This window comes from Cupressus sempervirens, chromosome 7 (genome assembly GCF_028749045.1).
Source record: "Cupressus sempervirens isolate cs-2001-9-10 chromosome 7, ASM2874904v1, whole genome shotgun sequence".
Classification (NCBI taxonomy): Eukaryota; Viridiplantae; Streptophyta; class Pinopsida; order Cupressales; family Cupressaceae; genus Cupressus; species Cupressus sempervirens.
In genome coordinates, this window is record NC_143124.1 from 798,056,907 (window position 1) to 798,074,622 (window position 17,716).

A 17,716-nucleotide genomic window follows, 5' to 3' on the forward strand; every position below is an offset into this window, starting at 1 on the left:
TCAAATATTTTCAATGTTGTTACATGACATGTGTACAATCTTGAAGTAGGTAGATTAGATAGACAAACACCCTTAATATTTTCTTGTAATCTCCTTTACAAGTTTGGGTTAAGTAATAATATTTTTGTGTTGGTCAAGTTTAGATAAGAATTTGGAAATGAAGATATTGGATCCATCAGTTCCTAACAAAGAAGCTACAAAGTTCAGAAGAAGAATGCAAGTCATTGTGTGCAAATATGGACTTTGGTCAAGTTCTTGGTTTGTGGAAGCAGGTGGAGCCTTTAATAGTGGACATCTTATTTCATATGCTTTCATAAAATTTTTTGGTGAGATTCTTGATCATCTTTTTTACTACACTTGGAAATATAAAGACCTTTGGAGAGTTCTAAAAACTTCACTCTATTAGATAAATAATTGGTATCTGTAGAACAATAAATTTGAATTTAAGTAGTCTTCTTTTATCAACCTATTTCTTTGCTCTCTTTGTGTTAGTTTTCTTACATGCTTTGACAACACTCTTACAATTTTCTTTCAAAAATAATTAGGTAACCAGTCAAATTTAATTTTCCTAAAAGTTCACAAGTCTTTGAAATGACACTTAGGCTTAGCCTACATTAGAATGTTCTCAAAGCACTAGAAAGCTAATGGTTGCCCATAATCTCACCATATTCTTTGAAATTCCAAAATAAAATAGATTGGTGATCAAGAGGGTGACCATCTGAAATTACAATAGGCCACGTTTCAAGAAAATAATTGCCCAAAAATCAAATTCCTACTATTGTAGAATTTGAACTTACCAATTTTCTTTTGTGATTTATGTGCTAAGCATAAAAAAATTTCTCCATTTCAACAGTAACTTGTATGTCAACAACTTTTTTCATTTTCCTGCTATGTAAACAAGTTTTTTGGGATACCTAAGTAGGTTTTTTTTTTTTCTTCCTATGATTGAAATATTGGTGAGGACTTCTTTATGTTTTAGCAATTGTTCTACTTGGTCGCACTAGGTGACAAAACAATTGGGGTTTCTACACTATAACAAACTAGAGTTGGTATAAAAACATAGAAAATTAAAAGAACTATCAAGAAAAAATGAAAAAGAAACATAAATGCATATAGAAAGAGAGAACCCATATATCATTTTTGTAATAAAACAAAAAAGAAAAAACAATAAAAAAGAAAAATCATTTGTTGAGATAGCATGTAGATAATTAAACTAATAATAGGAATAAAACAAAAAAGCAAAAACAACAACAAAAGCTGTTAGCAAAGCCATAGGGAAGTCGCCGGTCTATAAAGCCCGAAAAAGAGGTTTTTAAGATTGTTTGTTTTGAATGCAATCTTCAACACTTTACAGAGCTGCACATTTAAACTATGTGAAAAGATGACGAGGAAGACAATTTAAAGTAGTTGAATTGAGCTCCAGAGATTCAATTTGAAAACAACACTGTTGATACAACCCATAAACCCATTACTATTTAAATTAAATGACAGATCTAAATTTTAGTAGATAAGAAATGAGAAACAAAATCACCAATTACATTCTATCCATATTGGGGTACAATGACAAGCAACAAAATCTATGCAAACAGATTAAGTACGTTACTCCTAACTCTATATCAACTGATTACATTTTCTATAGAAAGATTTTCAATTTGCTCTTACCAAATTTTATTTTTCATAATCATAAATAGAAATCCGCAAAAACATGGATATATTTGGAGAATATCTATCTATAGCCAAAAAATCCTAATGATCAAACCCTAAAGAAACAACCGATATATAAGCTTATTTCATGCTGCCATCCATATATATTTATATTTTCTCTCCAACTATCAAACAACAAATGAACGAAAGTCAATTGAGCAAAAATTTGAGGTACCTGTGGGTTAGCAGTTTAGGGCCTATGATTTTCATACAATTCACTCAAAATTTCTATGATTTCATATGAAACCTGCAAATTCAATACATACACAATAAAAACCCACATTGCTTTTACAATAAGATGTAGAGCAAAGCAAAACATACACAATAAAAACCCACAAATTAAAGGTAACACTTACAATGCAAGAAGGAAGTTGGAAGGCTTCTCAGAATTTTGCAACCTTGCACGCTGTGTCATATGTTCATTTATAGTTTGGGAACATTGAGTACTGAGTATAAAATTGATGTGGTTGCAATAGACAAGTGCACTACTCTTGATGGGGAAAACTTTATTGCAAACAGTGTTACACAACATGGAAATTTATTGTGGAGGACAGGAAAGTTACTTTGCATCTATACTCTTCTGAAAAGAGATGGTGGACTCGATGGTGGTCCTGCTCTTGCAAGCCTGTGGAATCCACCATGTGACTACAAAGTTTACCTAACCGTTCAACATCATCATTTAAAGGAGCAATATAATCAGTCCACTTCCTACATTCTGACATCTACCCACAACCCATATTCAATGTGAGTAGATGAATCTAGATACTCTAGTGCCTAAAAAGGAGTTCCATCTGCCTAGTGAAAACATATATCTATGCCTATTCTACACATAAATTACAAAATCCAAACAAATCATAGACAAGCGAAATGATGTGACATCTTGTCATATTCTAACAAAGTATTCAACTCTCATTTATTAGTTGAAAACATTTATCAAGAACTATAAAAGAAACAAATAATTAAGAGAAAAAAATCAAATCCAAACTCAAAGCAGTGTTCAACAAACTAGCAAATGAGACAAATGAAATTATAAAAATTGAAAAATATAAAACTCAATATTAAATATAAAAAACATAAACTATAACATATGCCCTCAAAAATATTTGGATCCCATTGGTTTATAAATTATAACATATTTACATGCACTCAATGCTATAGTTCATGAACTAATAAATTAAAAAATGATATTTTTCTAGATATTTGTTGAGTCAATCTTCATCAACCTCTCAATTAAATTAATAGCATAGTTATCCTCAGAGTCTGCATTAAAGAACTTCCACTATAAACAAGAGACGCAATGCGTCGTAGTTCCTGCCTAACGCATAATGGTTGTAGAGGTGTAGATGAGTGAGAATCTAAATTAACATTGTGAAATGCATTAATTTTTTCCTATAAATGCACTTTTGATCTGATAGGATTGCTCATATTTTTTTGTTAAATTCTCGTCCTAGAAATGCGCTTGTGATCTGATAGGATGGCTCATATTTTATTGTTAAGTTCTTGTGCTATATTATTATATCTTTGGGCATTTAAGCCCAAGAATAAGAGGCCAAAGTCCCCAATATGGCACTAAGTACTTAATATCATACTACGATCAATACATATGCTTTAGACAAATTTGCACCTTCTAGATTGACAACTTAAATTATGTGCAATGATGAAAGATATCCATACCAATATTTGAATTATAGAACTTGAAGAAGTGATGAAGCATTTGGAGTATCACATAAATATGTTTAAGCATACCATGCATGCTACTAGAGAACAATAAGTAGTTGGAAAAACTCCCCCAACTATGTATTATTCTCATCTTGATTATCAAACGAAACTCACACTATTTTTAATCATTAGCACTGGACAAAAACTAGGATAGAGATATAGATAGAGATAAATAACAGTTACAACAATAATGACATAAACATATATGCAAAGGAAAAAATGATAGATAATATAAAGGAGGAAGAGGAAGAGAGATAAAATAGTAAGATAGAGTGATACCAACATAAGTTGTGTGTTTGAGAGAGAGAGATAATTAAATATGATTATTTTTCTTAATAAAACAAATAGTCAAAATAAAATCATGGTTATAATAAAAAATTAAAATATATTATATTTTAATTAATGAAACTAAGAATTTAATTTTTATATTAAAACTCACATTTCTATAAGAAAAAATGAAATGTATTGAAATAAAAAAAATATTTTATAAGTAAAATTAATTGTTTAATTTTACACAATTAGAGAAGGTTTATCATTTAATGTTTTGTATTTCCAAAATTTTCATAAAATTAAGTAATTTTTAATTATGAAATAATATCTATATAATTTAATATGTACATTTGTAAATAATAAATAGATGTAATACATATAAATTTGATGTTGATGAATAAATATGATGTAATAAATAAGAAATAAAATATAACTATTTAATTTTAATGCATAGTTTATAAAAACTTAATAATAATTTATATATCTTTTAGAATTGAATTATTTCTTTTTTGTGGTTATTTCTTTAGTATTTTTTTTGATATAAAATATAATTATTAATTTAATATCAAAATATATATTTAAGTTTTAAATGTATTTAAGCTAAATGATAAATTGTTTAAATAAAAAATATTAGTAATAATAAATGATATAATTTATAAATTGTAACACTTATCAATTATACATGTTACAAACACTATTATAAAATATAGTTAAAAAATAATATTGTTTAATTTATTTTTATAAAAGTAAAATAATAGTAATATAATTTAACTACTTTTATTAAAAAAAAAAAGTTTAAAAAAAATTAGAAATTCAAATACAAAGATATAACATATTGAAATTATATTAAAAAGATATATATATATATATAGAACTTATGCATTACATGAAGTTTTAGGAACAAGTTATATAAAATAGTAAAAAATAAACATCAATATAAAATTAATAATAAATATATTTAAAATAAAAAATAAAAAATATTTAATAGATTGTGATAATTAATATTGATTAGACATGTTAGGTGAAGTGGAAGATAAAATGATTAAAAAATAAAATTTTATCAACTTGTGAAAAAGATAAAGTTGCAATTAATACATTCATTAATACAAGATGAAGTTGTTAGAAAATATTTATATTTCTTGTTTAAAAAAATTTAATTTTCTCCCCCACCAACAATAATATGGACCAATATAATGGATGAAAAATGTGATTTATAAAATAAAAAAAAATTAGAAAAAGATAAAAACATTTGAAATTTCATATAATCTTTTAGATTCCTTGATTTGATTGATTACTGTTAATGTCATATTTGCATTGACATTCCTGCCCATTAAAACTATAATAATATCTCTTACCTAATTAATTAGAAACTATAATAAAAAAAATTAAATGATATTTTACCAAAAACTAAACTAAATATTTGTCGAGTCATTGAATATCACAGTCATCCCCTTAGCCTGCATTGAAGACTGGGGCCTGGCCTGTCTTCATTTCCGCAGATGATGACAATGCACGTCTTTTGTCGAAAGCAAAAAGATTGGCCGATGCTTCGATTAAAAACTGATCCCGCCCCCTGTTCAAGTCAAATAGCATACAACAAATACACAACACAATATCGTTACAAATCAAAACCCTAAGCTACATTTTTCAGATCTGCGAGTAACCATCGAAGAAACCCGTCTGAAAGATCTTGAACTTGAAACGAAATAGAAAACCTTGTTGAATCATATCCCTGACAATTACAAATCCCACGCTATATTTTTCAGATCTCTGAGAAAACATTGAAGAAATCTGTTTGAAAAGGCTTAAAACTTTAAACAAAATAGAAAACCTTGTCGAATCATCCCCCTTACAAAAGCTTAAATGGCGAGGGGATCATCACAGTCGCAGACGGCTTCAGCAGTATCGAGGGGCGGCCCTACAGGAGCTGCGCCGCGCGGCACTGCCGCTGCAACGGCTGGCCTCAGGCGCAGAAGAACCACAGGGGGCAGTGGAAGTGGAGGGGCCGGAGCTTTTGGTGGCAGCAGCGGTGGCCCAAGCAATATGCTGAGGTTTTACACGGATGATGCCCCAGGACTCAAAATTACCCCCACGGTTGTGTTGGTGATGAGCCTCTGTTTCATTGGCTTCGTCACAGCCCTTCACGTCATCGGCAAACTCTATCGCTACAGGTCTGGAGGAGCTTGATTTTTAAATTCTCGTAATTGAGGCTTGTAAGTTTTAAATCTACGCTGTCGCTCTTGTTATTGTTTGTGAAAGTTTGTTTTAATTTGTTTCTCATTTGCCCCCGATCATCTCTTGTTCGGTTGGGTTTTTTAAGGATTTGTAAGTTTTGCCAGGGACAATGATCCGTGGAATGTTTTGTCTGCTTCTGAAATTAGGTGAATTTGCTCTGTTTTAAATTTATTTGACCCCTAGATCTTGTAATTTTAAAGTTCCTAGATCTTGTAATTTTAAAGTTAGCTCGTCAGATGAATGACAATGAGATTGATTCACTTGGAGCATTTCTGATTTCCTGATGTTCGTGTCCGTAAATTTCATGAAACCCTGTATTCTGAGAGTCAAGAAATGATACCGGATATGGCTCCTGTACAGTATCTGAACGAAAAGTGTACGACAAGATCACATAGGGTGCTGTGCTATTCGAAGTCGAGTCGGGATTAGGGCTAATTTTATTTCAATGCACTGAAGAAAAGAAACCCAAAAAAATTGCTGCGCACACATTTGTCATTAACTAAAAGACGAATATAATTTTGAAAATGTTGTATATTATGAAATTTGAAAACTATAAGGTATCTGTATATAACAATGTGAGCAAATAAGTTCAATGTTTAATTTTTTGTACCTTTTGATGTATATATTGTATATATTCGCATGCGCATGCGGTTTTACAAATACTTTATGCGATTAAATCTGTATGAGTGGATCTTTAAAAGTTGCGATATTCGAATTGAATACTACTGTATTTGTTTCTGTTCCTGTACAAATCTTCTTTTCAATGGAAATGAATCAGATATTTATTAACTAATGTTTAGCAAAAATATAATTATTTATCAGGGAAATAAGTCACTGGGAACCAATAGCGGCAAACAATATCCCTGATTTTATCTCTTGTTCTCGATGATCTATTGCAAAATTTTATATTTTTGTCTTTGAAATTTGGTCTGTGCTACAAAATGACATGTTAAATTTCTTTGCAAGTATTTTTGAGGAAATGAGGAGTTATTTATAATTCTGCTTTGTAATGATGGGAAATTGGTCTGTAGATAGGCATTCTTATGCCTGTAAAAATAATATAAGATACTTCTTCTGGGACCAAATCAACATTTCTATTAAATTAAAAAGACCAAAAAATATAAAAAGTTGATAGTTTTGGCTTGTTGCTTTTGATTGTACAAACACAGCTGCAAATTAGATGCTCTGTTATGCATCTAATTGTATTGTTCCCATTATAATGAAACTTTAAAAAATGGAATTAATAATTGTATCAACTATCTACAATTAAACAGAGTTTATAGCTATGCTAATAATAGTGCAAACCAAAAAACTGAAGTTGTCTAAATAAGGACAGCATCTAAAAATAGACCTAAGGCAGGGGTCCCATGAGAGGTTCGGGTTGTATGCCTTACGATAATTTCTTTGGAAGGCTAAAGCTTTATTTAGAATCTTTTCTTACATAATAGGAGCTCGGACTTTTTAGCCCTCTCAGTTTGTTTGAGTGAAAATGGGATGGGGCTGGAAATAGCCCTACCAACTTAGGGAATTTTTTTGCCAGATGTTTACAGTATGTTCACTAATTTTTTTTGTCCAAAACTGAATGAATCCTGCCATTTTTTAAAAACAAGTTACAAATTACAAAATAACATAGTATAAATAAAAATCTAATTATGATAGTAATACAATAACTACACTATAAATTTCAAATCTTAAGCTGATAGTCACTCTTGACTAGGGTCCCATGGAGGGGGCTTCCTTTAAAATAGAGTGGGTGGCTACTGAGATTTTTTAGGACTATTTAGTGGTGAATGGTCCCATGATTTTTTTATAATTTTTTCATTTTTAAAGGTTTTAGCTCCTAAATTTAAGGAAGCTGGTGGTCCCATGAATTTTAGAATACATAAGATTTTAAATTTAACATTTAGTTTTTGTAAAACAAAAAATAAATTGTTGACATGTGACAAAAATTTCCCAAAGCGGGTGGGGCCCCACCCTATTTCCACCCGCTCAAATTGAGAGGGCTAAAAAGTCAGAGCTCTATTTTGTAGGAACAGATTCTGAATGAACGTTTAGCCCACCAAATTTTTTTATCATGGGACCCCACAAAAATTTATGGAACCACTAGCTTCCTTAAATTTAGGCGCTAGATTTTTAAGCTGAAACAAACTAAAAAATTCATTGGACTGTTCACCTTTAATATTCTTAAAAAATCTCAGGGGCCACCCGCTCTATTTTCAAGGAAGTCCCTCTCCATGGGACCCCAGCCTAAATTAAGAAAACTAAAGAGAAAGCTTAAATGACCATTAATTAAGATTCTAGAACAACTGGCTAAAAATAGCAAGAACCTAGCAGACTAAAAAATAAAAAAATTATTAAAAATATTCAAATACATAAGTCTGATAATTATCCAATCTAAAATGGTGCTAAATAATAGACTCACTCCACGCATCAGTAAAATAAAGGAGTATCTAAATGCTATATATACGTAATATAAATCACAAGACTTCCATCCCTTACAATTGCAGAGCAGAACATTTGAGTAATGGAGATAGAGACTAAGCTGAATGTGCTAGGCTGTGTTGCATTGGTCATTGATCAGTGTCAGCTGTTGCTTAATGGTTCTCTTTAATTTTTTCCTCTTGCTATTGTGTCCTAGAGTCCCTGGGATGGGCAGGATATGCCATGCCATCCCCATGACATCTGAGAGATGCCAGAGAGTTGCTATCCTATGCTGAATAAGAGGCAAATGGAGGCTAGAGGGTAATCCTTTTCCCGTCTCAGATGTTCAGGATTAGCAGCTATGCATTGGAGATGAATCACTGCAAAACACTGTCATGCCTATGCGTGTACACAGACACATTGTTTATGCATGTATATTATAGAGTTGCCTTGTTTCATACTCTATTACGTGCAAGTGCACAATAACACAATTTATTCCAGCACCATATATGCAAGGCTCAGCTCTACAACAAAATAGAGCAAAATATCATATTAATAAAAATAAAAATGGTGAATTTTGCAAACAAGACTGTATTTGTTTTCTTTTCTGTTCTGCAACGCCCTATGGTTTCCTTGTTTTTCTGTATGGCAATTAAAAGTCCCCAAAAGCGTAATGTAATTTATTATTGTCTTCTGTTTGTTTGGCTATCACTTGCATACCCTAAATCTAATTCTTAATGAAATTGTCAGGCCTTCAAAAGCTCATACGTCTCAATCTTTTATAAAGAATTGTTACATTTGCATGGTCTTGTTGTCTCGAGTGTAAATGTTCCCTTTTGAAATGACTCAGGTAGTCCCATCATGAGGGGTTTTTGAATTTTAAAAAAACTTGTTTTGTTTTGTTAGAACATCAAGAACACATTCCATTCTTGACTTTTTTATGATGCAACTTTTTAAGTTTTTGTTGGTTTTTAAAACATGAACAATGTGCAAGTATTTCAGTTTTATTCAAGTGTCGAATTAGAACAAGGAAAATGCCTCACATTGTATTATCCCCAATTATTTGGATGTGATTTGATTAAGTTAATTAATTAAGTGGTCTTAAAATTCTAAAAATATCATAAGGGCCTCCCTTAATTAATTAATCAAAGTATAAAATAGAAGAGGATAGAATAATAGAATAACTAAGTAATGTCGTCCTGAACTATTGCAATTTTCTAGACGCTTCTAGGAGACCTTTACAAGGGGTTGGTGGGGCATTATGTTCATCATCGATCAAATTATCTCATCTCTTGCTATAGTCACCATTCCAAATTGGAATTGGATCTCTTGCTTTACAATTTCGGAGGTGTTAAAGCTCTCTTTAGTCTACACTTGTAGTTTTGATGGTTAGCAACCACCCTAGTCCGCTTGTTTGTCCAAATTTCTGAAACGAATACAAATGTGTTGTATCAGAGGTCATGCAAAAATTAGAGTGAGTAACTTCCTCTTGCAGTTGGTATTGCAAGAGTTGATCTATGACATGTTTCATCACTTCTTGGTCATGATTAAAGAGTAACTTGATAACAAGATTTGTGTTGCAATTGGGAGAATTACGGTTTTGAACTTCTGTGTATCGAGGAGATGGATATAATATCCTAATCTATCGTATCTATGATTTGAGTTGTTCCTAATTTAGAATGCATTCCTTCTATTGCAGCACTTATATTGGTCAATAATGTATTCAAGCACTGTGAAGAAAAATTGAAGTCTCACTTGCAGAGGGATGAGGAATTTGGTGACAACAATGAGAGTGATGGACTACATATGGAGGATGAAGATGTGATCTAAGGTTCACTTTAGCCACACGAGGATACACAAGAATCTGCTACTGCACCTTCAAGTGGGATCACATAAGCCTACATGAAAGCCACAACGTTGAAGAGGGTGCTTGGATGGAACTTGCCAAGCCAACGTTGATCAATCAACTTCATGGGCATGCAGACTTTAACAATAATCCTTTGCATGGGCAAGCTCTAATATTGGTTGGTTAGGAAATGATTTGTAATGATGTTTGACATGTAGTGAGATTGATTTTCATTGCTTTAGCCACATGCTTGCTTTGGGAGAATACTTGATGATGTTATATGGGACATTTTGCATTAGAGAGCTGATTGTAGAGACTAGGAGGTTGCTTAACAATAAGGTCATACAGTATGATAATGTTTGGTCTGTCTTGGTTGTTCACCATGGTTTTGCTTGGAGGTAAATAAAATAGTGGAAATTCTGATTTGTATCAATAAGTGATATAGATTTGGTTGGCTCCTTGGTTTTTCATGGAGGGTTTGAGGAGTTATCTCCTGAAGGCACTCTTGTGGTAGAAGTTAGAACTCATGTCCTTTGGACCAGCCTATGAAGGAATATGCATTGATGGTGACATCGATGGTTCATCTTTGTATGAGGACATTCTTGAAGAAGGCATGAGTATACTTCTCCGCTGTGATGCATTTCTTGGAGGGGATGAGGTGTGTAGGATTGACGCTCTTCAAGGTAACATGGTGTCTTCTTTGAGAGCATAAGTGGCAGCTGAGCATTGAGGTTTTAGATTGCCCCTTTGAGATAGCAGCTAATCGGTTCGAGAACACATTGATTTGTGAGCTCAACATCAACATGTTGGGTACTTTATTTTAGTGGGAGCTTGACAGGTTGCTTCACAACTCTGTGTATGACATTGTTTATATCAGAGTGGAGCAACGGAAGATTGATGGGCATTTGCCCTGTTAGCTTACATCTAGGAGGCTTATAGAGGTGATGCTCATAGTCATGATGCAGCATGTCTTTCAACACCCGTGGTTGGTTCGGGAACCTAGAACTTGCTGGAAGGCAATTAATTAGATAGATTGCTTGAGGGCAAGCTGTCTTTGGGCTGGGAGGATTGTCATGTCCCTTTATTTTATTGGAATTGCTTTGAATATTGGCTCCATTCTATATATAACCTGTGGACATATTTGGGGCCACACATTTGAAATTGTGTTAGGTTGACATGTTTGTTAATGGAGCTGTGAACCTCATACTTATTTGGCTTTTGGGAAGCAATTGTGATCACCCATGATCAGTTATCTTTCTCTTGTTCTATTTGCAACAGTGTCGGGTTTAGCAGCCACCCTAGTCTGTTTGTTTGCACAAATTTGTGAAGTTTTCAGTTGAAGACAAATTTGTAGTCACTCATCAAGATATTGCTGAAATTATGAATCTGATATTCCATCTTTGGTCTATGTTTGCTACCTTCAAATACCTTGTTACCTGTGATTCAGTACTGTTTATATTATGCATTCTTGCATCAGCTATCACTAGCTTCAGACCATGGTATCAAATTATTTCATACCAAACCTGTTTTAAATCCTGGCAATCAATATCTGTCTCAATTCTGATATAGAAATAATAAACGGTATTGCTCGATAATCATTCAAGAGTCACTTAGAGCAAATATTCATATCCTGTTAACAAGCTGCAAATTCCATATCTCTGACTGGGTGGAAACAACAATCAGACAACATGCATACTTAGAGAGTCTTTCACAGATGGACCATTGATAAGATAGGGACCAGCGTGGGTGCGTCTGCGGATTTCAGACCAGATACTGTGGAGATGCTGAGTCGTCATCAGTTTGTAAGCGAGATCCATCAGATTTCATATATTGAACATCTATGGGAGATAGAAAGCAACCAATCGCCACCTTGGGTATTGTGGAAACTGGCAAGGGATCCAATTCAAACTAAGCAAGAGAGGCAACAGCGATATTATTTCAGATTGCTTGAGGGATCAATCTGCACTGTGACATCTGCTGGAGGTAATTGAAGAGCAGTGGCGATCTCCACATTCACCTGTGGCACTTCCTTGAAGCAATTAGTGGAGGAACGACATCATTAACAAACAAATCAGACACACGTTGCAGCATGTTGCTTGAAGGATTTTGAACACAGATTGGTATCCAGTCTGAGTTCATAGCACCCACTGACTAGTACATCCTTTGGATTGATGATATATCTGTGATCACATCACTTCATACAGAATATTATCAGGCACCTCAGAACGAAGTCATATCAAATCACCTTTGTCTTCTGCTTCCAGGTAATCATTATAACCAGTTCGAATTTGGAATCAGAGTACAGTTCTGGAATCTTCAGAGAAAATACCTCAGAATTGCTCTGATATTGAATTTGTATAAATGAGTATCTGCACCTCCCAAAGGTGATAAAGTAATGTGAATTGAAATTGGTTTTTAGCTAATATACTGTCAGATTGGATATCTGATAAAATATCTATTGCTGCAATTTTCTGTGTTACTCTGTGCTCGGTATATATAATATTACAGATGCTTATACAAAATCGCACATGCTTTCAGATTGATATGAGTTGTTTGGAATGAGGTATATTTATCTATGTGTTGTCCAAAAACACAATGAATAGGAGGATGAATAATACAAATCAATCAGATTTGAATAATGCATGCATTAGCCTTTTTCAATGAAAAACGTTTCTCTCAGTTTGGATGTGATGAAAAATCTATCACAAGGTGAGGCATGCCGTTCAAATCATTCAAGGTAAAGAAATATATCTCAAAAGTAAATATGAGGTGCATTTTATCAAAAGCACTGTCAGATTATAGAATTATTGACTGTCTTAAAAGGTACTCTTGGATACCTGTTAGATGTTTTGGACACGTGGGAGTACAAGTATAGGTGTGCAGTTTCAAATCAAGGTATGGGTACACTGTCATAAAACATAAAAGTAATGGTTGTCATTTGACGGGGGTATGAAGACAGGGTCCTTGACCCTATGAGTCTCTTGTGGTTATTCTCTGAACTGATTTAAAAATGAGTACGACAACTTTCTAAACAAGAATTATTCCAAGATATTGGAGAGAACAAAAAATTGTATCAAGAGAGAATTATTGTAAGTTATGTAACACAGGGACTTGTCCCCCATCTGCCCAAAACCCCCACTACCGGGTTAGGGACTTGGCATTCCCAAGTCCCCCCACCACCTCCTTTGCACCACCATCTTGCCGCCGGGGGTTTCTGCAAGCAAAAATTGCAACTGCAGCACTTGTGATAGAAAGGGGGTTTATTGGTTACTGTAAAGGTCACTGCTACACACACATACCATATATGCATATTCATGAATGTATGTACATGCTTTTGTACTTTTTTTGATATCATGCTACTCACTATAATCATCTTTATGATATTTATGATATTCATGTTGCAATTTTACTATGTTCAAGTATTTGGTATTATAATTTATTAGTTTGTATACTATTGTACATTATTTTTTTAACTAGCATTTCAAGTACTATATGTATAGTATATTACTTAGATACCCGTGCATGCATGTTTTATCCGGATGCACGAGGATGCATGGGGGAGGTGGGCAGGATGCGTGGAGTCTGCCTGCGGGTTCTCACAGGATGCTTGGGAAAGCATCCATGAAGCATTCACGTGAATCCACGGAGCATCCGCCATTTTTAGGCGCCAAGTCACTTAAGTGACACAATATAACATGTGTTTTTTTTGTTTTTTAAATTATATTTTGTCTCCTTTTTGCCCCAAAACCCTAACACGGCCCTAGCATAGGCCATTCATTGCTCATTGCTTTCATCTTCTTTGCATTTGGGCTCTCTTCTCATTTGGTTCAAATGAACTTGCAAGTGTTGCAGCAGGAGATGATGAGAATGTGGATTTTTTTGAGAATCTTATGATTTTGATTGACTGAATTTGATTTGTGAATCTTGAGCCTCGACTCTTGATTGATCAACATTGAACCATGAACTATGATTTGAACTTGAGTAATTTACTAATTAGACATTACTGTTATTTCAATTTGAATATGCTAATTGCTACGGAATGGTTTATTTTTGTATATTTCTTGCATTTCTTTACATGCATAAATTTATAGTTTATATATATATATATATGGACGCACCCAAACGCATCCAAAATCCCCCCAAAAAAAAAATCTGCGCATCAGCACCCCGCACCCGCATCTGCATCAGAACCAGCATCGGTAACTTAGGTATATTACAGCAGCACCACCCTCCCGCCCCTTGCCACCAACCTCCTGCCACCCGCAAATTGTAGACCATTTCCCTTGTTCTAGAAACCCATCCCGACATTCTGATGCCCCCAGTGCTTGTGTTACATTGATGTTTAAAACTTTCAACATCACTTATCATATTTTGACTATAACCCATAGTTCTGAGACACTCTGCGAGTCGGGCAAGTATATTGAGTCGGTGAGTTGGGTCAGCCCTGCCGGCTTCGGGTTGGCGAGTTGAGTCAGTACTGCCGGTTTCAATATATGATAGCAAAAGAGTGAAAGCAAGGGTAAATCTTCAGAAAAATTTCAAGGGTTTTGTCGCTTTGCCGAGTAACTGCTAAGTCTCAATAAAATTCGAACCAGTTCATGAGTCGAGTTACCCTTGCCGAGTCAGGGCAGGGTCTGAGTCTGGGAACTTTGCCCTAACCATGTCTGGCTCAATAGTTTATATAATCATAAAAGTCAGATGAAAGACAACGCCATAAAATAGAACTCGTGGTTGCTGTATGGTTACCCATCTCTTACTTCAAATCTGTTGGAGGATGCTTTATTTGGTAGTTGAAAAGATGGGCACTTACAATAGGCACTCTTCAAATCATATCAGAAAAGGTTACAAACTTTGGAGGGTGTACTAACCATTGGCTGCAAGGAAAAGAGCATTTATAAAAATCACTGTTGACAGCATTTGATAGGATATTTATAACAGGCTTTGTCATTAGAAAGACTAATACTTAACCAAAAAGCAGCCTGATGATAATGTGAAAAGATCGTACATTGAACTGATGAAATCTATTGTAAAAGACAATAGTAAATGACATAAAACGTTCGCTATTTATACACAACTGCAAACTTCTATATTGCTCAGAACTGAATTAAAAAAGATGCCACTGATATAGCTGCACATCAGTAGATTGGTGAAAATTGGAAAGAATAGATAGTGCTGCTAGTGAAATGGTCCTTTCCATAATCCAAACTGAAATAGACAAAATCTTCACCATGCATGCATTTCAAGAATATTATTATTCATGTGGATTGTTATCAGTTTTCAAATGTAGGAAAGAACTCTGGATTTTCAAATGTAGGAAAGAACTCTGGAAGCAGTAAAATCTGTCCTAGACTTAGTGGAACAACCTAACCCACAAGAGGAGTCATGCTTAACCGGAGAAGACAACCAATCTTGAGTATAAACTGCTACAACATTCTAAATATTTGATATTCCAACCAACATAAATGATTATTCTCAACTCTTTGTAAAGAAAGAGGGCTTAAGAGAGAGGAGTGTACGTGCAACTATTTTCTCTAATCATTTAGTCATTTCCAATCAATAATACTTATCTAATCCTAATGAATCCCTGTTGGTTCCAAAGTTTGCCCAAACAGTCTGCAAGAAGCTTTCAAAGTCACACTGCTTTTCAAGCTGCCACACAAGCTGTAACATATTCAGCTTCAACTGCCACACGTGACTATTTCCTGCTCACCAAGATATCATAGCAGACCTAAGCTGAAACAACAACCAAAAGTACTCTTCTTGTCAGGCACACACCCAGCACAATCAGAATTAGAGAACCCTTGCAATTTTATATCTTCACAAGAAGTATATTTCAGACCATATCCCACTATATCACGCAAATATCTCAATATATGCCTCCTGCAACAGAAAGTATCTGTCTAGACTCACATATGAACTGATTGAGAGTGTTAATAACATAACAGGTTTCCGGTCTAGTATTGACTAGATACTTTAATGATCCAATCAATTGTTAGTGCATGTTGGGATTTACCAAATCTGTACTGATTGCACACTCATGTAACGTTTTTAGATTTACTTCCGTCAGAGTTGACATAGACTTGCAATCCGGCATACCAAATCTCTTCAAAATGTCAATAGAGTATTTCGCTTGACTCAAAACATGAATGTTCAGATTCAATAATGTGACTCATTAATGCAACATAACCTGAAAACTTATGTTGTATCTGGAAGTGCCATGAGGAGCTACCTATTTTTGGTCTCTTACATAGTGTGTCTAAACCCACAAAGGTCTCTTCCTATCTAATGCAACATTGCCAGATTTATTGGTTGATTCAATGGGATCAATAGGATTTTCTAATCAGTATACTCCCTCTGAATCTCAGAAGGGGAATCAGGAGCAACAATGTCCATATCTTGAAAAATCTCTTGTTCTTATCTTACAATCTCTATTGAAGTTATGTTTGATCTATTGAATGCCACTTCTTATTCAAATGATACATCTCTGCTGATTTCAATTTGTTTTTGTTGTGGAATGTAGATCCCGTAGGCTTTAGAAGACTCATGGTAACCAACAAAGAGATCTCTTCCTTGCCTGAAGGTTCTAACTTAGACCTATTATCTCTAGGCACATGAATGTAAACATGACACCAAAAAATTCTGAAATCACTAACTTTTGATTTGATACTAGTGAATGCCTCTTCAAAGGTCATATTATCCAAATTTGATGTGGACTTCGATTTTGAATATAAACAGTTGTTTTGGAAGCCTCTGCCCAGAGAAAGGTATGCAGATTTTGATCATGCAACATGACTCTCACTGCCGCAACAATGATTTTGTTATTTTTTTCCGCAACTCCATTTTGTTGCGGATTTTACAGAACACAAGACTACCTCTTAATCTCTGCTTCAATGCTAAAATTTTGAAAAATACTAGATGTATATTCCTCTCCACTATCTGATCTTAAATTTTTTTATCTTCTTTTCAGACATATTCTCAACTTGAGCTTCGACTTTATAAATCTTGAAAACACTTCATTAGACTCAGATTTCAAGAAATAAACCACTCAAGGATGCAATAAACATAGGTCCACATTAGTATACAACAACCACCCACTGTTCCGAAATTGAGGCCCTTTGCCCCCTCATCTTGGAAACGCGTCACAACATACTCAATTGTGTGCGTTATACACTGCTCCACATAAATTAGATTGAATCAGATCTAAAATGTCTTTTGCTTTATTTTCACTATTGTGAAATGGGCTTTTAACTTTCTTACCTAGAGCACAACCTTTGCAAATACCGTCGTGCTCTTAATTGAGTTTTTGGAAGTCCAACAACCATCTTTTCCATGGAGAAAAGTGTTGTGTTATTTAAATGAGCTAATCTCCCATGCCACAACTCACCTACATTGATGGAATCATGTGGTAACGCTTGGATAGGACAAGCAAAAAATCTATATAATCTTTCTTGACGAATACCAATTTCATGAATCGATTTAATGTTAGTGTTCTTCCATCCAAGTGATTTACTTTCAGCAAAT

General features: G+C 34.0%; 1 protein-coding gene across 1 annotated transcript; it reads left to right on the top strand.

The window, feature by feature from the left end:
* The first annotated feature begins 5,137 nt into the window (after positions 1-5,137).
* Positions 5,138-13,599, top strand: LOC149549770 (uncharacterized). Its single transcript, XM_089793035.1, has 2 exons — positions 5,138-5,906; positions 10,049-13,599. Exon 1 carries the CDS (start codon positions 5,557-5,559, stop codon positions 5,878-5,880), a length of 324 nt encoding a protein of 107 aa, XP_089649161.1. The 5' UTR covers positions 5,138-5,556; the 3' UTR covers positions 5,881-5,906; positions 10,049-13,599.
* The last annotated feature ends 4,117 nt before the right edge of the window (positions 13,600-17,716 follow it).

Excerpts from the sequence above, each read along its gene's own strand:
- LOC149549770 (XM_089793035.1), top strand. The coding sequence starts at position 5,557 with ATGGCGAGGGGATCATCACAGTCGCAGACGGCTTCAGCAGTATCGAGG.